At 48.4% G+C, this 21,577-nt stretch overlaps 1 protein-coding gene and 1 long non-coding RNA gene across 3 annotated transcripts in view; one reads left to right on the top strand and one right to left on the bottom strand.

The window, feature by feature from the left end:
• SH2B3 (SH2B adaptor protein 3) overlaps nucleotides 1-13,858 on the bottom strand; it is a 69,812-nt gene extending 55,954 nt beyond the window's left edge. Inside the window, exon 1 of one of the 2 annotated variants that reach the window (XM_081868467.1) lies at nucleotides 12,672-13,858. Coding sequence is in view for 1 of the 2 variants with exons in the window: in XM_081868466.1 (XP_081724592.1) it covers nucleotides 2,083-2,142 (60 nt within the window). In the remaining variant the exon portion in view is untranslated. Of the gene's footprint in view, nucleotides 1-2,082; nucleotides 2,264-12,671 lie in introns of those variants that run through there. The other variant, XM_081868466.1, reaches the window with a different exon arrangement.
• LOC309345521 overlaps nucleotides 1-21,577 on the top strand; it is a 330,624-nt gene that overhangs the window by 4,637 nt on the left and 304,410 nt on the right. The window lies entirely within an intron of this gene.

Raw genomic sequence — 21,577 nt, 5'->3', positions numbered from 1 at the left:
CAGGACTTCTTCCCAGGCAAGACACTCTCCCAAGCAACACCCGCTTGTAGTCCTGGTTTGCATTCTCCTTGAGGGCTTGGACTCGGCTGGGATGCATCCCTGAACTCTGAAACTGGAACCGTGACTGTTTAATGTGGTATCGTAGTGCTTTGAACGAATGCTGTGAGTGTGGTCTTAGTTCCACACTTTGCAACGGGATGATATCCTGCACTACAGTGCACCTGCGGGTACCAGGCTAGCTTAGCAGGGCAGGCATGCTGTGAGGCATATACAGGTAAGCACTCCTCTGTCCCTCCAGGGCCTCATTCGCAGCCTGTAAGCACCTGCTGCCTGAGGCAGGCAACCTCATCTCTACCTAATGGTAGGGCCGGCCCCAGGTTTGTGGAAGGAAGTCCAGCACTCTCTCAAAGGCCTCTCTCTACACAAAGGCATGGGATTTCGCAGCCCGCTTGGCCCTAGAGCGTGACGCCCTCCCAGCAAGCCCCTCTCCTCATCCTGCAAAAGTGTTTTTATCGTTGCAGCGCACGCCACTCCAAGCAGGAAGTGCGTTCGTTGCCCGCCCCAGTCAGCAGCACATGGGCAGCCTCTCTTCGCAGGCAGGCTCGAGACTTCCTCGAGAAAACCCATGCTTGCAATTTAAAGGCAAACTGATGGGAACGCCTCTCTAGGAAAGTTTGCTGGCAGAGAGAGGGTCCTTTAAATAATAACAATCACAATCCAAGTCTTATAAACGGCAGCGTTCTGCCCACTGCAGAAGTAGCTATGCCAACTTCTGAGTCTAGCTCCATCAACCACTGCCAGACAGGGGCCCCCTGGCACCCCCACTTTCCCCAGGAGGCTGAAAAAGGTTCCCCGCTTCTGATTCACAGCTCGCCCAGATTGCAAGCTTTCTTTAACAATCACACACTCGCAATGGGCTGCTGCACGGAGCACCCAGCGGCTGCATCGGTTGCGATTTCAGATCGGCCGGGAACTTTTCATGGTTTCCAAGGGGGAAAGGGTCAGTCACAAAACGCTGAGCCGTGCGACATTTTGGGAGCACGCCCGGGAAGAGGAAAGCCGCCGGGGTCTGGCATGTGTCAAGAGCAGGCCTGAGTGGCAAGACATTCCAGGGGTCAGAGTGAGTGGGGGACAGGAAGACATAGCAGGCAGCGATCTGAGAAGCAGGGGTCTCGATAATGGGCAAAGCGAGGAGAGAGTTAGCTGCAGCAGGCCGGGAGCTGGAGCAAAGGAGATAGCAGGAATAGGAGGAATCCTTTCTTACGCTGCTGGCGGTGCAGAAACTTCACATGCCTTGGTCAGAACAAACGCAAGGAAGAAACAGGGGCACCACGTGGCTGGGGGGACCCCCACAGATACCACGCCACCACGATTCTGGGCGGCCGAACCCCAGGTGGGGCGAGCCACCCGCCCCAGAAGAGCCGGCAGAACTTGGAAGCCAACGCCAGAAGCCTCCAATCCGCTCCGGATCCGGAACCCAGAAAGGCACGCCAACGTGCTCCGCTGCTGGTCGGGCGCCTGAGCTCTTTGCCCCCCAGCCGGGCCCCCGCCTGCTGGGTCTATCAGCGAGACCAGCCTGTGGATGACTCAGCAACTGCTCTCGCTTCCACACACCAGGCCTCATGCTTCACCTCAAACTTTCCAGTGGTCACTGGGAAGCGGGTGGGGGTAGGGGAGAGAGCGTGGGTAGGTGGGATCCAGCGATCCTAGTTAAACAGGAGGAACCCCCAAGCACCACAATACCCCTTTCCCTGCAAAACAACAACAACAACAACAACTGGTCCTCCCTCTTCCAAAGGAGAGGTGCCATATTTGGGTTTTCCTTCCCAGCGGACAACTACGTTATCAGCGCAACTGGATATGGCAGCTTTGTACAAACTCCTATTTAAAAGCCAGGATTGTCCTAACAACACACTGTAAATAGCCCACCCGGCGGTGGAAACCCCCCCCCTTAGTGACACAGCCAAAAATTGCAAAAACAGCAAGCGCAATTTCAGGAAGGGGCTTCCCCCGCACTCCAGCATAGCAGAGAAAGTAAAGGAAGGACCCCGCCCCAAATCGACACAAGATGTGCACCGTTACCTTGCAGGTGGCAGATTGACACCTGTGGACTTGCTGGCCGGAGGGGGGGGGCCCACCCATTTGGGAAGGAAAGCTCCTGGTGCAAAAATGGAGGCCCCCCCCAACTTGTGAGCAGGGAGTTCCCGGTCACGCACTAGGAAGGGCAGCGTTGACGTGCGGCAACGGCAGCCGCGCAACACCGAAATAGAAGCGCTTGGAAGATTCCCCCTTCTGCCAGCCGAATAAAATAAAAAAACACACAATGGCTTTTTCTAGCGAGCACTATAGGAGGAAGTCCACTCCCAACTTCTCCTCCTTTATAGTCTGGGGAAGTTGACGCGCCGCTCAGATGGAGGCAGGGGGAAGCATATTTCATGCTTCTGAAGAGCAGGGAGGTCTGAAGTTCTGGGGGCAGTTGGGAACCCCTCCATTGGCACACAGGGGCAACACCAGAGTGCATGAAGCAGCAAACATATATACAAAACACACACACACACACACACACACAGACACTGTACAGCTGTAGGGCTGCCTGCTCCCCTCGCCCTTTTATTCCCCCCCCCAATTAACCTCCCCTAGAGCCTCCCCTTCTTGCCCCATGCAATTAGAAGTCCTTTGATGGGGGCTGTGTGATGACAGCATTACATTTTAATGTATATAGGAAGATATTCAGTAGCTCACTAATCTTCAGCGGGAGATGTTCTAGGATCGTGAGCTCTGACCTAGAATGGGTTGCATCTGCAGCACCTCTTTGGGAGAGGAAAAGATTTTGAAAGAGCAATGGCAGAAGAAAGATGAGAGGGGAAAGGAGGAGGACAAGCAGAACCAGAGAAGAGAACCGACAGAAGAGGAGTGTACAGAAGGAAAGAAATTGGCTGGCTGCCTGTACTATCCCCTTGTTTCCACGCTGAGGGAAACCTTTCCACAGAGACGGTTCTGCCACAGAGCATCTTGGCATTGTGGACGGTGATGGGAAGCCACAAAGTGCACACTGGCCAGGCTTGCTATGTGTCGCCATCGCTCTGAGTGCGCCAGCTCCCCAACCCACCTCTGGCTGAGCACGAAACTTGAAACACAAGATGCCCACCGTTCCTGATCTACTCGGAGAACCGCCAACAAACTTCTGAGAAACACCAACCCACCCCCAGAATGCAGCCAACCTGGGCACTACAAACAACCACATCCAGGAGTCTGTCGCTCACACACTTAGCTGGCTTTCAGCCAACAGATTGGAAAAATAAATGCTGACCTTGCAAGGAAAAGTAGGGAAAGGTGTATCGTGGAAGTTCACGACAGGACACTGAAAGTTTTCTCCAATGTGCAAAGTGTGCGTATGTTCACGCACATACACCTTTTCATAAAAGGCCCCTCACTACTAACAAAAATTCGTCATTACAGTCGTACCTTCGTTTTCGAACAGCTTAGTTCTCAAACGTTTTGGCTCCCGAACGCCGCAAACCTGGAAGTAACTGTTCCGGTTTGCGAACTATTTTTTGAAGCCGAATGTCCGACGGGGCTTCCGATTGGTTGCAGGAAGATACTGTTCGACTTCCAAGGTACGACTGTATTTGTATTGAATTTGGAGAACAGGCAGTACCACTGTTGATCGGTGAAGTATGCCTGTTTCCAGCCTCTCAATCTGCAGGCATTCTACAAAGTCTTTAATATTTTTAACACTGGCCTGTTAATTTTGGTAGCACTAAGCAGCCTTCCAAACCCCTGCCCTTGCTGTTTCTTCTCAGCATTTGATAGTCAGAGGTACATTGCCTTGGGCTATGGAGGTTCCATTTAGCTGTCATGGTTAGCGTATCGGACTTGGACACAGGAGCCCTAGCTCTGGACGTCTTACAGTCCTCCGGAATTGCGAGCCATCGCCCTCTGTATCCATCCTTAATCTTCCCGGCATATGATACCAGCAAGTCACAACAAAAGGCTCTGCAACTTCAAAAAGGCCGAGGCAAATCCCTCACAGATGATCCTCCTGGATGTTATCCAGATATGGCATCAGCTCCCAGGGGGATGGGCGGAGAAAAGGGAGACGATCTTTCATTTTAACCTGCAACCCACTGAGGACATTCCAGACAAATAAGCCTTTGAGAAACCCCGTCCACTCTGCTCTCATATGACCAGAATGAGGGGGAAAGAGTGTTGGGTGGGTGGGGGAAGGCACCAAAATCACAAACCCAACTGCAGAGATTATCCAAAGACAACTCTTCTTACCCATAAACCTAGTCAATAATAATAAAAACTTTGTTTAAGTTTTAAAGTGTTGAGCCATAAATAAACTAGCAACGAGCACAAGTTAAATGAGTTCTAGCATTGTCCCACCCCACTTACAATTTTTTTTTTGCATTTATGCACCACAATCCCCACCCACGAATGAAGTTTGAAACCAATTACCAATGATCTGGAATGCATAATCCCAGTGGGAGGCACACCCGGTCCCATCCTGACCCGCTCTGCCCACAGTGACTTTTCCAGCAGGCAGAGAGAACAGAAAGAGGAGATGCTTCACTTGATATATTCCACAATTCACAGAGGGTAAGGCTGTCCGTAGCTATGAGTTGCGATGGTTGTTTCACACCCACCAACATTTCTGCTGTGCAGCGAGACGCAGTGGTAGCCCTTAGCTCAGAGGGCTTTATAAGGAGATGAGGCTAATATGATTGAGGAGGGGGTGGGTCTATTGACCACAGGTCCCATCAGCCCCAGCTGGTAATAAATCGGGTAACTAATAATTCGCTGTGGGTTAAACCACAGAGCCTAGAACTTGCTGATCAGAAGGTTGGCGGTTCGAATCCCCGCAACGGGGTGAGCTCCCGTTGCTTGGTTCCTGCTCCTGCCAACCTAGCAGTTCGAAAGCATGTCAAAGTGCAAGTAGATAAATGGGTACCACTCCAGTGGGAAGGTAAACGGCGTATCTGTGCACTGCTCTGGTTCGCCAGAAGCGGCTTAGTCATGCTGGCCACATGACCCGGAAGCTTTACGCCGGCTCTCTCGGCCAATAAAGCAAGATGAGCGCCGCAACCCCAGAGTTGGTCACAACTGGACTTAATGGTCAGGGGTCCCTTTACCTAATAATTTGCTGCCCTTTGGGAATACCCCAAATCAGCTAACCAAGGCTGCTGCCTCACTCGGCTTAATGGTAGGGGCCAGCTTAGCCCAAGAGACATCGTTGTTACGAGTGTGTACCTGGACTCCCAGGTACGCAGCCAGCACTCAGGTGTATATTCTTATGCACACTGCTGAGAGATTTAGGATCTTTTGCTGGAGTTATGATGTGTGCTTGTTTATGGGTGTGTATGTCAACGATCTTATGCCCACAAGAAGCTCTCACACGAAGAAATAAAAAAGGCTTGGTTTATTACAAAAAACAGGAGTGACAGAATATATAAAAATGCTGCTTTAGACAGCAAAGCTACAGTCTAAGCAGGTAGCATATAACAATATCTAACACACCTTGATTAAGGAGTGGAAGATTCCCTAACTAGTCTAAAAGACTACAGAAGAATGGACATGACAATTTTGCTATAAACCCACGCTATGAGGAGGAGAAAAGAAAGTATACCTGTCCTTAAAGCAAACCAGAGGAGTGCTGAATAAGTTCTGTCCTGTTGGAGCTAGGAGAGCCCAACTAAGCTTTGCATCTATTTTATTTTTTTAACACCCTTTTTGCCAAGGCATGCCAGGGGAGAGGGGAGTGGGTTGTGAAATTTCTATATTTTCCATAGATACTTCTGGAATTTCCTGCCCTGGTTCTCACCTTGCCCATCTTAGTAAAGAATGGCTGATAGTGAGCGATTACCTGAAACTAGGCGTCTTTGTTTGACATCCTTTACATCACCTTACCATCGTATGGATGGATGAGGAGCTGAGTACAGTCGTGCCTTGGAAGTCGAACGGAATCCGTTCCAGAAGTCCCTTCGACTTCCAAAATGTTTGGAAACCAAAGCGCGGCTTCAGGAGCCAAAATGTCCGAGCAGGGCCAGATTTAGGTTTGATGAGGCCCTAAGCTACTGAAGGTAATGGGGCCCTTTATATGTCCAGCTGTCTTTTGTCAACAACAAATTGTTGCTGTTTTTTGTGTTGAATATATGCTATATGGTAATTTATGGACCTAATAGGTATCTAAAGCCATTTGCCACTGTTGCTGTATGTAGGTTTTATTTATTTTTATTTTTTTATCGTATATTTTGGGAATGTACATCCAGTTTTTTCCCCTTTAATTTGGGGGGGGGGCTGCCGAGAAAGTGGGGCCCTAAGCTATAGCTTGTTTAGCTTATACAGCCATACCTCGGGTTGAAGTTGCTTCAGGTTGAGCGCTTTCGGGTTGCGCTCCGCGGCGACCCGGAAGTAACAGAACGCATTACTTCCGGGTTTTGCCGCTCGCGCATGCGCAGATGGTCAAAACGACATCACGCGCATGTGCGGAAGCAGCGAGTTGCAACCTGTGCGTGCGCAGACGCGGGTTGCGTTTGCTTCAGGATGCGAGTGGGGCTCCGGAACGGATCCTGTTCGCATCCTGAGGTACCACTGTACGTAAATCCAGCACTATGTCCGAGTACCAAGGCGTTTGGGAGCCAAGGTACGACTGTATTTACCTGACAGCTAAATTTGCATGCGTTAATCATTAAATCAGATGTGTGTGGATATTCCTGAATGCCTTTCAGCAGGGGGCTGGAATCTGGCTGGTTCCATAGTCACCAAAACTCATCCTGGTGGATCTCATGTCGTATTAGAGTTATTTCAATCTTATGCCATGACCTACAGAGATAAACCATATCATAAATTCAGATTCACGCACACTGCCTTACACTGTGGCTTCTTGCTCTATAATGAGACGCTGCTTTCTGGGAACAGGCCGGGGGACAGTTGCTTTGGACAACAGCTCCCATCAGTCCCAGCCAGGAGAGCATCAGACTGCTTCAAAGCAATTCTCCTTTCTCCCTGCCTGCACCCTCGCACTTCCCTCTCTCCGTAGGAGCATTCAAGGCCTCTTCTCCAGTTTCCTTGGCAGCTAATCCTGGCCTCAGGTTGCTGCAATCCCTTGGCACCTGTAGAGGCCAGTCACCTGTACAGGTGGTGTCATCTCAATATGAATATTGTGGGGTGAGGGGGGTAGGATAAATGCTCCAACATGGGGCAGAAATCCTAACTTCAGTGGTCTAATGCAGTGTTTCCCAACCTTGGGTCTCCAGCTGCTGTTGGACTACAATTCCCATCATCCCTGACCATTGGTCTTGCTAGCAAGGGATGATGGGAGTTGTAGTCCAAAAACAGCTGGAGACCCAAGGTTGGGAAACACTGGTCTAATGAACCTTCAGCTCCACTTTTTGCTTATTCAGAAGTGTATTTTCTCACAGAGCATGGCCAAAGCTGGTGTTAAGTGGTTAGGGTGTTGGTCTAGGACCACAAGGGTCCAGGTTCAAATCCCTACACAGCCACAATGGCCCAGAAAATTGCCTTCCAGCCCTAACCCACCTCACAGGGTTCTTGATAGGGTGGGTTGTGGGGGGGAAACGAACAACACTCCCTATATCTTGGGCCCTAAATTAATTGCAAATTAAAAGAAAAAGTCCCTGCCCTCCAGGAGCTTCCAAATATCAATGGCAGGAACAGAGCGGGATGAGTCAATGTGGCCAAAGATCTGAGAATGAAGAGGTTAAATGAACAGCTTTGTGACTGATACTACTACCACTATTATTATGAAGAGCCAGATTCACTGACCATGTTCTGATTTAATTCTTCTCTTTCTTCACAGCCACTAGGATTGTCCTAAGGAGCTACAGATTCTAGCAAGTGATCCGGAAAACCAAAAAACAAGCTAAACTTGGGGGTGGGTGGGTGTTTACACACGCACGGAAGATACATCATTTCAGCAAAATAACTACCAAACCCTTAATCTTAATTAATCTGGTTTCTGACAGACACCTAAATATATATAATGATGGGGCTCATCGGCTCTCAACTAGCAGGCTATTCTCCAAAGCAGAGGGCATCCTCTGCCCTCTAAAAGGGCCTTGCATATTGTTGCCTCTTAAATCTAAACCATGGGTAGGCAAACTAAGGCCCGGGGGCCGGATACGGCCCAATCACCTTCTAAATCCGGCCCACGGATGGTCCTGGAATCAGCGTGTTTTTACATGAGTTGAATTTTCCTTTTATTTAAAATGCATCTCTTGGTTATTTGTGGGGCCTGCCTGGTGTTTTTACATGAGTAGAATGTATGCTTTTATTGAAAATGCATCTCTGGGTTATTTGTGGGGCATAGGAATTTGTTCATTTTTTTCTTCAAAATATAGTCCGGCCCCCCACATGGTCTGAGGGACGGTGGACCGGCCCACGGCTGGAAAAGGTTGCTGACCTCTGGTCCAAACTAATAAACAAGGTCCAGACCAGGGGTAGGCAAACTAAGGCCCGGGGGCCGGATCCAGCCCAATCGCCTTCTAAATCTGGCCTGTGGACAGTCCAGGAATCAGCGTGTTTTTACATGAGTAGAACGTGTGCTTTTATTGAAAATGCATCTCTGGGTTTTTTGTGGGGCATAGGAATTTGTTCATTTTTTTCTTCGGCCCACCACAAGGTCTGAGGAAGGGTGGACCGGCCCATGACTTTAAAAGTTTGCTGACCCCTGTATAATACAGTTAAAGCACATTGTGTTTGTTGGGTTGGAGAGGGTCACAAGGTGACTTAAAAGAGCCTTAACAAGAGTAGCATTGGGTGTAAGAGGAATAGTGATAATGGGGGAGAGATTTGGATCACCCTGAACCAAAAACACAGCCATCCTTCAAAATCTGCACTTCTCAGAATTTTGTGGTCCAGTTCTCCGCCCAAATTTATATATACGAAGGGGAAGATTGCCTAACACCATCCGTAGCAATGAAATAACACCAAAATGCATTATGATAGGCGGGGCGAAATTACATTTTAAAATGTTGGTTATTAGGAACGATTCACAATAAACAGCTGGTGAATTTTCATGACAACTTCTAAAGAGAAAAATTGCAACAACAAAAAAGAACGGTTGAAACTCAAAATTGACGGATTTGCCACCTGTGGCTGGAGAATTTCAGTACGTGAAGCTTATTGTGGGGGGTGGAGAAATAAATTCATTCTCTGTCCTGCAGCCCTGAAAAGCATAGCAAGGCCACTGGCCATCTTTTCCACCAGGGGAGCCTAGCAAAGGCCAAAGGATCACACCAACCAATTCTTCTTTTTCCACATACACTCAGAACACAGACTGTCAAGAATCTCTCAGTGGATTCAAGGGGAAACACAGGAAATGACTGACAACTGAAGCACTTTTTTTGTTTCTGTTTTTCAGAGATGGGTCAAATGCAAACTAATGGCTGGACTAATTCCACAAAAGCACATACATTAGCATTGCACGTAGAAAAGAGAAGCCTGACGTTCTCAGCTTTAATTTACGTAGTTTGTGGGTTTTTTGGTGTGTTTTTCAAGTTTCTAGTCATTGAAGAGGAAGGGTTGCTGCAACCTTATTTGGCAGTGGGGCAGGGAAGATTTGAGGGGGGGCGGGGTGTTCGTGATTGTGTCTAGGACCAAAGGGCCCCAGTGGGGAGGGGGGGGCTACATGAAGGAACTGGGAACACCCATTTGAGAGGCTGCAATTTTGTGACATTGCACGTGTAATGTATTGGTTGTATTTATTTTTTCTGCCCATTTATATAGCCTGGCTTTTAAAAACGTTGCTTTTGTCCAAATGTGCGTCATCCCCACCACCACCACATCTCGCATCTCAGTTCTTCACAACTATCAAGACCTGTAAGATTTCTCCTGCCACACATGCGGTTAAGAGTTACCAACTTTTCACCTTTTATACATGCAGAAATCTAGCAGACAAAAGGTTTTCCAGGCACAGAGAGAAAAAGTTCAGAGAGGAAAAGTGTCTCTGTCTTTTGTGTTTGATTTTAGCTGCCCAATCAAAAAGCAGAGGTTCCCTGGCCCAAACTGGCAAACCTCAAAGCAGCAGCACATTTTGCATCGAGGTGCATGGAGGCCACCCCATGCCAGGCAGCAGGGAGACAGGAACCCCCCCCCCCCAACTTAGGGGTGGCAGAGTCAAATACCGACCAGCTTATTAAATCAAATTACCTGGTCAGAGGGAGGTGAGTCTTCAATATTTCTCTTTTGGATTTTCAATTAAAACCCTTCCCTGAAAAGGCTAATGTCTGAATGACAACTGGTCTGGGAAAAGTATTGGGCAGATGCCCTGATCGGATTTTATCCGGACTGAACGAACTGGGCATCTATATACAGTGGGAAGATTTTTGGACTAATTTGGCAGAAACATCAGTCTGTGAAGAAATGCTGCAAACCTACGAAGGGGAATCTTGGACTTAAAAATCACACAGAAACACACTGTTTTGAGCTATCTCGCTTGCCGGAACAACTCAGAGGCTGCGGAAAATGCAGCGGCACCTCGGGTTCAGTTCTTAATTCGTTCCAGAGGTCCGTTCTTAACCTGAAACTGTTCTTAACCTGAAGCAACACTTTAGCTAATGGGGCCTCCTGCTGCCACCGCACCACCGGAGCATGATTTCTGTTCTCATCCTGAAGCAAAGGTCTTAACCTGCGGTACTATTTCTGGGTTAGCGGAGTCTGTAACCTGAAGTCTATGTAACCTGAAGCGTATGTAACCCAAGGTACCACTGTAATGAGGATTAACATCAGAATGGCTTATGGGAACTATCGGGAATGATTATGAAAAGCAGTAGAAGTATGAGGTGATGAGATCCCGCCCCGCCCCCCGACCTCAGACCATGGTGAAGTCCCCCCGAAATTTTTTTATAATTTGGCATAATATTTGGTCTGTTGGGTTATTGAATAATATGCATAATTCGGAATATATGATGTGGTTTGACTGGATTGTTAAAATGGAAAATTTAAAAAATATTATTTTAAAAAATAATAATAGGGGTGGCAAGTTCATATATTTAAAAGGGGTGGGGGTCTGGGGAAGGTCTCCCACGCACGAGATTGTACATTCAATTGGTCCAAGATTCCAGCGGCCAGATTCCTGGCTGGGTTGCTTTCACATCTCATAGAACTCTCCTTGTGAAATAGCTGCACTGATTCCTGGCCCAATTCAAGGTGCTCACATCCCAAACACCTGAAAGACCACCTCCGGACTAAGGCTACCAGACGTCCCCGTTCCCCCGGGACAGTCCCCGGATTTACAAACCAGTCCCCATACAAAATCCAATGAAGTTGAAAAGTGTCCCCATATTCATTGAAAAAAAATCTGGTAACCTTGCTACAGACCCTCTCAGGTACCAAGACAAATCACCCTTTTGGGTAGTTCCATCTCCCTAAAGTGTGGGGCTACCTCCCCACAGAGATGCGCCCGTCTGGCACCTTCATTGTACTGCTTCATTCCAGCATAAAACTTCTGGTGAATACTGAAGATTCACTTCTCGAACCCCGCTTTTGGCACTTGAGATGTGGTTATTTCTAGAATCCACCTTATTTCTGGGCTTTTAAGTTCCTTCAAATGGTTATGCCTTGCGACTTGCAGTTATAGATCAAGGTTTGGTAATTATTATTAAGAGTGAATTTCTGTTTATCATTTGAAGTTTTTCGAGAGTTAATTTTATTATATTCCAATGGATTATTGACTATTACATTGGTACCTCGGGTTAAGTACTTAATTTGTTCCGGAGGTCCGTTCTTAACCTGAAACTGTTCTTAACCTGAAGCACCACTTTAGCTAATGGGGCCTCCTGCTGCCGCCACACCGCCGGAGCATGATTTCTGTTCTCACCCTGAAGCAAAGTTCTTAACCTGAAGCACTATTTCTAGGTTAGCAGAGTGTGTAACTTGAAGCGTATGTAACCCAAGGTACCACTGTATTCAATTTAATATAAGTTGTCCCACTTTAAAGCTACGTTTTATTACAACTTTTGTTATAACGTGTGTGTTCTTTGTTGTATATTTTGTTGCTTGTGCGTAGCAATACAGAAAGACGGTATACAAATTAAAAGTGAAATGAAATGTTCTAATTGTTGTAACCACCCCAAAATCTTGGGGTGAATTGGGGGGGGGGATAATAAATGCTCCTACACTAATGATAACAATAATAAGCATTGAGGGAGGCAAGATGGCAGATCACAGCCATTCCCCAATGTATGCAGGAGAGCAGGGAAAAGTAGTTGCAAAAATCCTGCACTCTTCACATCTAAACCCAGCTGTCAGAAATCCAACAGGGGCAGCTTTCCCATCAGGACTCATTTCCGTGCTGCCTGCTGGCTAAAACGCACCTCAACTCAGCCTGTCCACCCCTTCACATCCTGAGCTCACAGTTTCTCAGTACTAAGGAATGGGCACTCTGTCCATGCTCAGGGGCACTCTTTTTCTGTACTACCGCCCAGGGGGAAACCCCAGTTTTTTTGGGGGGGAAGGCCTCGTGTTTTGTCCCCAAGCAATCAACTTTGAATAAAAGATGCCCTTTTTATGGGGCGGGGGGATAGTCCTTAAGCAAGTACTGTAAACCCAAATTCGAAGTATTTCCCGGAGCAGAGGCGCGCTAGGTGAGCGGTCTGCTCCGAGGGAAGAAAAAAGGGGGAGCGGCGGAAAGCTGGGGATCCCCTTACCTGTAGGAGAAGCCGGCGCTCGTCCCGTGGCCCATGGTGCGCCTTGCCCGGCGCCCGTCCGCCCACAGCCCTCGCCGGGGCGGCAGCGAGCAGAGAGGAGAGTCCGCCTGGTCGAGAGAGAGATACAAGGCGGTGGCGAAGGGACCGAGCTCGCCTCGCCCCCTCCAGGCGCCCGGGCGGCGGTGGCGACGCCTTTTTCGGGCGGTTATGTAAAAGGCAGCCCGGGTCCGGGAAGGAAGGAGGAGCCGCCCCTCGGGGGCCGCGGGAGAGCCGGGCGGGCCGCGCGCTCTGGCGGCGAAAGGCTCCTCGGGGCGCGTCGTCGGAGGGAGAAGTGGGCGCACTGGCGCGCTCGGAGAAGCGCCCGGGCGCGCCGGGAAACTTTCTAGCGCCCAGTTTCGGTCCTCGAGAGCGGAAGGCGGCCGGGGTTGGGTAAGCGGGAGGGCCGCCGAGCCCGCATCTTTCCCCCCCCGGGAGGCGGCTCTTCGCCTCGCCAGGAAACGGCGCGCAGGGGCGGAGGAGAAAGCGCGGAGAGGCGGCCGAGAGCGCACAGGAGTTGGAGAGGTCGCAGGGCTCCCCGCGCGCCCCTGCTCGCCGCGGCTCCGTAGGGGGAAAGGGCTGCTCTCTGCCTACACAAGGCTCCGGGTTCAAGCGTCTGCCGGCCCGTGTCGGTAATACTAGTCTGGATGGGCTCTGTATGAGGCAGCGCCTTGTTGGAGGAAGGGCGCAGTGGCAGATGGCTCGGGTTCCCTCGTCAGCATCTGAAAACCCGAAGTGCTGCTGCCCATCCGTGTCGGCAATACCAGTTTGGGTGGACTTCGTATGAAGCAGCTTCTTGTTAGAGAAAGGGCCGAGCAGCTGCTTTGCTTGCAGAAAGCTCAGATCCAGTCCCCCGAAAGTACTGCTGCCAGCCCGTGTTGACAAAACTGGCCGTTATGAGGCAGCTTGTTGTTAGGGGAAGGGTTGTGTAGCGCAGTGGCAGGGCAGCAGCTTTGCTTGCAGAAGGCTCTGGGTTCCGTCCTTAGCACCTGAAATCCTGGGGAATGCTGCCAGTCAGTGTCAGCAATACTAGTCTGGGCGGACCAGAAGCTTGAAGAAGGATAAGGCAGCTGCTTTTTTCCATTCAAAAGATTTTAACTGAAATTTTAACAGACATAAAAGAGATGTGCAACACACAATGTGAATAAAAACCTTTTGTCACATCAACCAAGGGAAGAGTTATTTGCGAGCGACCTTTACTTTTTCTGGCTGGGAGTCCAGGAGAGAGGGGCCGGGGGGGGGGGGGAGAGTGAGAGGGTAAAATAAGGAGATAGAGAAGGAAAATTCAGTCCAGTTCTACCACATTAAGAAAGTATCCCCTCCAGAATGAAGCATCACCTCTAGGACAGCACAAGCTTTGCTGTTTGTTTATAAAGTCGGTGAAAGGTTGCCAAATTACTAAAAACTGGCCTTTTTTGGTTGTGTTTCACATCAGCCGAGCCAGCCGTGCCAGTTTTTCGTACAGGGTGGTGCACCAAACTCTATGAAGCCACTTGTCAGAAGTCACCCAGAGTGGCTGGGGAAACCTAGTCAGATGGGCAGGATAAAAATATTATTTTTATCAATTTATTATTACTTGTGGTATGACAATGTGGTTTGCATCTTTCCAATGAGTTGCTAATTCTGATCCAGCAGCTGCCTGGAGCAACGCTGATTGAGTTTTTATGTTAACAATTGCCAATAAAGTAAGGTTACCAGATTTTTTTTTTAATGAATCCGGGGACACTTTTCAGCTTCAATGGATTTGTATGGGGACTGATTTGTAAATCCGGGGACTGTCCCTGGGAAACGGGGACGTCTGGCAACCTTACAATAATGCTATCATGGGACCAGAAATCATCACCCATCATCATCATCACTTTTAATTTGTATACCACCTTTCTATCTTACGATACTCAAGGCGGTTTACAAGCTGAAGAAATAAAGAATGTACACCTTATAACAATCTAATGCAATACAAAAATGCGATAATAAAACAGCTTTAAAATAAGCAATCTACATCAAATAAAGTAACATTCAACATTCAATAGAATAATAATAGCAGCGTATAGAAATTAAACAGAAACCCACTCTTAAGAATTACAATAAATAATTTTGAAAATACAATCAGTAAAACAACGGCAAGCCACAGTGCATAAAATACGTAATGCAATACAAATTGAGAAGCAGAGACTGGAGGGTGGGGCAATGCAGGTGGAAGAAGGCCTTGCCTCATGGAGTCCCTCCCCTCACAGTTCTTCCTCCAGGACCAGCTTCCTTATGAAATCGCAGGTGGGATGGTAAATGCCTTGTCCAGAAATGGTTCGTCTTCTCACAACTCCACTAAGGCAGCTTCTTGTTAGGGGAAGGGCTGTAAGGCTGTAGCTCAATGAGAGAGCGCCTGCTTTGCAGGCAGAAGGTTCCGGGTTCAATCCCTGGCGTGTCCAGGTAGGGCAAGGTGTGTCCTCTGCCCGAAACCCTGGAGAGATGCTACCAGTCAGAGTTGTTGTTGTTGTTTAGTCGTTTAGTCGTGTCCGACTCTTCATAACCCCATGGACCAGAGCACGCCAGGCCCTCCTGTCCCCATATGTGATAGATCCACAGGTATATACTCTGTAACTAAGTCTGCCTTCAGGGATCCAACTGTGAACTGTTGATGTGAGTAAACTTCTTTTATTGACTTTAAACAAGATTGTGGCATGTTTACTCTTTGAAGAGGGATGTAAGGGAACTTACCAGGAACCTGATAGTGAGAGGCTTACACAAGCCTGCAACCAACTATCTGCTGTGCATTTAAAAGGGGAATGCAAAACTCTGCTAAGTAAAAGAACTTGCTATCGCAAGTTAGGAAGGATATTAATAAACAATATATCCTCTCCTGCCTCCCTGAACATGCCCACATGGACAAATTCATGACGAGGCTGCGGGTGGCTCCTAGTCCTGATGGCAGAGCTTTGACTCCATGGTTGGAGACAATAAATGCTTCTGCATCCTAGTTGCAGGAGGGAAGAGTGCCGCTCTCGCATCCAGGTCCTGCTTGTGGGTTTTTCCATGGGGCATCTGGTTGGCCACCGTGGGAAGAAGATGCTGGACTGGGTGGGCCCCCTTGGGTCTGATCCAGCCTCAGGACTCTTCTTATGTTCCCCAAGGTTCTGTGAACAAGGAAGGGCCTCTTTGAAACAATGGAGTGGGTAAACAGATCCCATTAAAACCCCACGTTTTGTGGTTGTTTAGTCGTGTCCGACTCTTCATGACCCCCTGGACCAGAGCACGCCAGGCCCTCCTGTCTTCCACTGCCTCCCGCAGTTTGGTCAAACTCATGCTCGTAGCTTCGAGAACACTGTCCAGCCATCTCGTCCTCTGTCGTCCCCTTCTCCTTGTGCCCTCCATCTTTCCCAACATCAGGGTCTTTTCCAGGGAGTCTTCTCTTCTCATGGGGTGGCCAAAGTATTGGAGCCTCAGCTTCAGGATCTGTCCTTCCAGTGAGCACTCAGGGCTGATTTCCTTCAGAATGGAGAGGTTTGATCTTCTTGCAGTCCATGGGACTCTCAAGAGTCTCCTCCAGCAGCAGAATTCAAAAGAATCCATTCTTCGGCGATCAGCCTTCTTTATGGTCCAGCTCTCACTTCCACACATCACTACTGGGAAAACCATGGCTTTAACTATACGGACCTTTGTTGGCAAGGTGATGTCTCTGCTTTTAGACAATCCTAAAATAGATGGAACAACATCAGCCTAACTCCAGGTAAGACGGTTTCCTAGGTTCCTAACCAGATGTACTGACCCGCAACTTGGGACAGTCTGAAAAAGGGTTTGGACAAATTCATGGAGGAAGCCATGGTGGGGTGGGGGGGGGGCGAACTGTTTACGCTGATCTTATATGAATGGGCCTGTGAGAATGCTGGGAGGCCTCTTTCATATTAGTTCTTATACAAAATGAAAAGGGGAATCAGGCTGAGCCCTGACCAAAGGCCTGGCAGAACAGCTCCATCTTGCAGTCCCTGCGGAAAGAGGTCAAATTCCACAGGGCCCTGATCTCTTGTGGCAGAGCGTTCCACCAGGCCGGGGCCAAGGCCGAAAAGGCCCTGGCCGAGGCCAGCCTAATCTCTCTGTGGCCTGGGATCTCCAAGGTGTTATTATTTGCAGACCGTAAGGTCCTCCATGGGGCGTACCAGGAGAGGCTGTCCTGTAGGTATGAGGGTCCTAGGCCGTATAGGGGTTTAAAGGTTAAAACCAGACCTTGAACCCGATCCTGTACTCCACCAGGAGCCAGTGCAGCTGGAAAAGCACTGGGTGAATGATATCATTTTTCTGTTCGAAAGCAAGAGATGTGCAGGAGAGAAATGGTGTGTGTGTGTGTGTGTGTGTGTGTGTGTGTGTGTGTGGCTGGAATTGTAGATAAATGGAATTAGGCAGAGCTTTTTTTCTTTAAAAAGTGTTTAGGGGTACTCTCGTTTTGACTCGAGAAAACCACCATTTTATAGTTCAAATCAGGAAAAGTAAATAGACAAAAGTACAAAGATTCCCAAAAGATTTAGGGGTATGCGTACCCTCAGAAAAAAAGAAGTGGAATTAGGATTATTTTCCCTAGCCTGACAAAAACCCGGCGCAATGGCTTATTGTGCAGCCAGCACCCCCTGCAGGTCAAAAACCCAAAATCTTCCCCGTGGAACCAGAATTGTATAATTGCTAGGGGAGGGGACGGTAGCTTTGCTGTGGGACATGGGCTCCTTCTGGGATAGTCTGTCCTCCTTTGGCCCCACACCCTGGATTCAGCTCTCACCTGTGGCTCCTAGAAGCTGTCAGCATGCAACAAACAGTGGCCACACCTGGAGAACGGCTTCGGCAGGCCCGCTAAACCAGGTGAGGGGAGTCATATATCACCACCGGAAGACCAACCTGGAACCATTTTGATTCCTAAACTGAGCAAGTGTTTTCTCTGCAAGGTCAAAATGGAAAAGCCTCCCCATTGTCTTTTCCTTCACAAATCCTCTCTTAACGGCGCATTTAAGATATGAATAGGGTGTGAGCCTGTGACTTGGCCCAGGAACTAAGTATTTATCACTACAAAAGACTGGCCAGGATCCCCAGGAAATCCAGTCAAGTAACCTGCCAGACAGGAGAAAAACAGCAACAGGAGAAAAACAACATGCAAATGTTCTGTTTTAGACAGCTTTTTTTTGTGAAGGTGTGATGTATCTGAGGGGTGGTCTTAGGTTACACCCCTTCTGTGATGTATGTATAATGTTTCTGGGGGTGGTCTTGGACTCCAGGGAGGGAATTTAAAATGTCTATATAAGGGCGGACACACCTTGGTTCGGGGTCCTCCTCCTTCTCCTACGCGTGAAGGGGGCACCCTGTTGCAACAGTTCAAGATCAGGCTTACTAGCTGCCTTGCTTCTCAATATTCTCTGGTTGGCCTCTGTAATTTTCTCCTACCAATAGGGAACCTATGTAAGGACTCTATATGGGCTCTTGGATACCCCATAAGGGAAAAGGGCATTTTTTGTTTACAACACTGGAGAGGGAAGTGAGGGGCCGTGGGGCTCATCAACCTGGGAAAGGAGCCCGTCTAGGAGAAGGAAACTCTGAAAACCTCTGAAATGAATAAATTAAAGTCTTATGTATATAATAAAGGTTCATAAATGTACCAAACAAACACATACATAGATCTATAGGCCACATGTCTGAAGCTGCACAGGAGAGCAGACCTGGAGCCATTTTGACTCCCAGGCTGGCCAGGTGTTTTCTCTGCAAGGTCAAATGGAGGAGCCTCCCCATTGTCTTTTCCTTCACAAATCCTGTCTTAAGGGTATGTCTGTGTATGAATAGGGTGAGCCTGTGACCTGGCTCAGGAACCAAGTATTTATCATTACAAAAGACTGGCCAGGCTCCCCAGGGTATCCAATCAAGTAAGCATTAACAGGTAACCTGCCAGACAGGAGGTAAACAACCCACTCAGATTTCTGCTGTAGACCGCCCTTTCTGTGATGTAGGTATGATGTACCTGGGGGGTGGTCTTGGGCTACACCCCTTCTGTGATGTAAGTATGATGTTTCGGGGGGGGGGGTCTTGGGCTCCAAGGTGGGCAATTTAAAATATCTATATAAGGGCAGACACACCTTGGTTCTGGGTCCTCCTCCTTTTGTTTGTTTTTTCCTCCGACCGATGGAGAACCTACAAAGGACTCTATGAGGGCTCTTGTGTCCCCCATAAGGGAATAAGGGCAGATTTTCGTTTATTACACCTTCATTGCCTTGCAGATGTTGTAAACAAAAATCTGCTCTCCCCCCCCCCCTTATGGGGTATCCAAGAGCCCATATAGAGTCCTTACGTAGGTTCCCTATTGATAGGAGAAAATAACAGAGGCCAACCAGAGAATATTGAGAAGCAAAGCAGCTAGTAAGCCTGATCTTTATTGATCTGTTGCAACAGGGTGCTCCCCTCACTCACAGGAAAGGAGGAGGAACCCAGAACCAAAGGTGTGTCCGCCCTTATATAGACATTTTAAATTGCCCACCTTGGAGTCCTAGACCCCCCCCCCCTGATACATCATACCTACATCACAGAAAGGGCGGTCTACAGCAGAAATCTGAGTGCATTGTTTACCTCCTGTCTGTCAGGTTATCTGTTAATGCTTACTTGATTGGATATGCTGGGGAGCCCGGCCAGTCTTTTGTAATGATAAATACTTAGTTCCTGAGCCAGGTCACAGGCTCACACCCTATTGATATCTTAAATGTGCCCTTAAGACAGGATTTGTGAGGAAAGAGATAATGGGGAGGTTTCCCACTTTGACCTTGCAGAGAAATATTTAAGGTCAATTTGTTCAGGACTTTTTTTCTGTGGGGATTCAGACATGTGGCTTATATATTTATGTACGTGTTTGCTTGGTACATTTATGAAGATTTATTACATATCTAAGACCTTAAAATTCTTATAACACAGATACACTCGTTCATGAGAAAGGCTTCAGGAGCAAACCCCAAGGAAAAATCTGTACCTGCTGCCTTGTGGACATCTTTGGGAGAAGAAAGAGAAAAACCTTTCTCTGTCTGCTTTCTCCAGGCCAGGCAGTACCGTTATCTCCCTCGATCGCAGACACCTGGAAGAGATTATCCACACTTACCTTTCCAGGCACATGGCCACGTTGTAAAGGCCTGTGTCCAAATCAGAGAATTGTAGAGTTGGAAGGGACCGCAAGGGTCACCTTGTCCAACCCCTGAAGTGCAAACACTGAGTGGTGGGTGTGTGTTTTTGGTCCAGAGCTTTCCCCACAAAAACTCACTCTTTAGCGTTCAACCAGGCAGAGGGCCTTCTCGGTAGTGGCGCCCGCCCTGGAAGGGCCTCCCGTCAGATGTCAAGGAAATAAACAACCACCTGACATTTAGAAGATGTCTGAAGGCAGCAATGTATTGGGAAATTTCTAATGTCTGATGTTTTATAATTCTTTATGTGTGCTGTAAGCTGCCCAGAGCGGCTGGGGAAACCAGCCAGATTGGTGGGGTATAATAATAATAATAATAATAATAATAATAATAATAATAATACAGTCATAGGTAAAGGTAAAGGGACCCCTGACCATTAGGTCCAGTCGTGGCCAATTCTGGGGTTGCGGAGCTCATCTTCCGGGTCATGTGGCCAGCATGACTAAGCCGCTTCTGGAGAACCAGAGCAGCGCATGGAAACACCGTTTACCTTCCCGCCGGAGTGGTACCTATTTATCTACTTGCACTTTGACGCGCTTTCAAACTGCTAGGTTGGCAGGAGCAGGAACCGAGCAACAGGAGCTCACCCCGCCGCGCGGATTCGAACCACCAAGCTTCTGACTGGCAAGTCCTAGGCTATGTGGTTTAACCCACAGCGCCACCCGCATCCCTAATACAGTCATACCTTGGGTTAAATGTGCTTCGGGTTGAGCGTTTTCAGGTTACGCTTCGCGGCAACCCGGAAGTAACGGAACGCGTTACTTCTGGGTTTTGCCGCTCGCGCATGCGCAGACGCTCAAAATGACATCACGTGCATGCGCAGAAGCGGCACATTCTACTCAGGATGCGAACAGGGCTCCATAACGGATCCTGTTCACATCCAGAGGTACCACTGTAATTATCTAATTATCATCAGAGCAAACATCAATTCAGGTTTTTCACTTGCATTTGCTCCAATTCAGCTTTAAACAGCGGGTTATAGCAGGGAAAACTGTGGCCTAAAAATAGGGGGGAGGGGGGGAGGGTGGTCAGACATGGAGCTTTAAAGTGTAGAATGTACCTGGAAAGAGTGGGAGAAAGGACAAGCCCTCTTGCTCTTTTTCTCGAAACTGAAAAGTCCCAAACAATGCAGCCTGGCTTTCTTTCGCCATGGGGAGTCGCTCCACCCCTTGATCATTTTGGTTACTCAGCAAGGGACGGTCAGGGGGCCCTCCCCAGCCCAGTGGGAAGAGCAGGGGCGAGAGTCTGCAGCAACATTGCAGCCAGCAGGAAGAGCAAACCTCACGCCTTCTCCATGCGTTAGGCACAACCTAAAAATAACTCAAAATTCCAAGGAAAACAGCTGCCATTCCAAGTCCTGTGTTTCAAGAACAAGAGGCCACCGTGACCCCCCAGAGAAAGAGGAGCTGTGCAAAAAAGGTTGCTTTCATTGTGTGCTGCTTTTTCTGTTTTTTTGGCATTTCCCCTCTCTTTTTTAATCTCACCCACTCCTCTCTTAAGAAGTGAGAATTTGCAAGGGCAGGTTTACAGTTTGCAGCGTTCGTATGCTGTCTTTAGAGCGAAGTGAGCGTTGTAGCAGGAACCCCCCCACCCCAACCATTCTGTTTGTATAAACTACACACTCACACACTACATACGCCACATTTCTGTTATAAATTCATAGAAAATCAACCATACATCGGA

Source organism: Podarcis erhardii, assembly GCF_964252035.2.
Source record: "Podarcis erhardii genome assembly, chromosome: 7".
NCBI classification, from domain to species: domain Eukaryota; kingdom Metazoa; phylum Chordata; class Lepidosauria; order Squamata; family Lacertidae; genus Podarcis; species Podarcis erhardii.
This window is presented reverse-complemented; position numbering and strand designations above follow the sequence as displayed.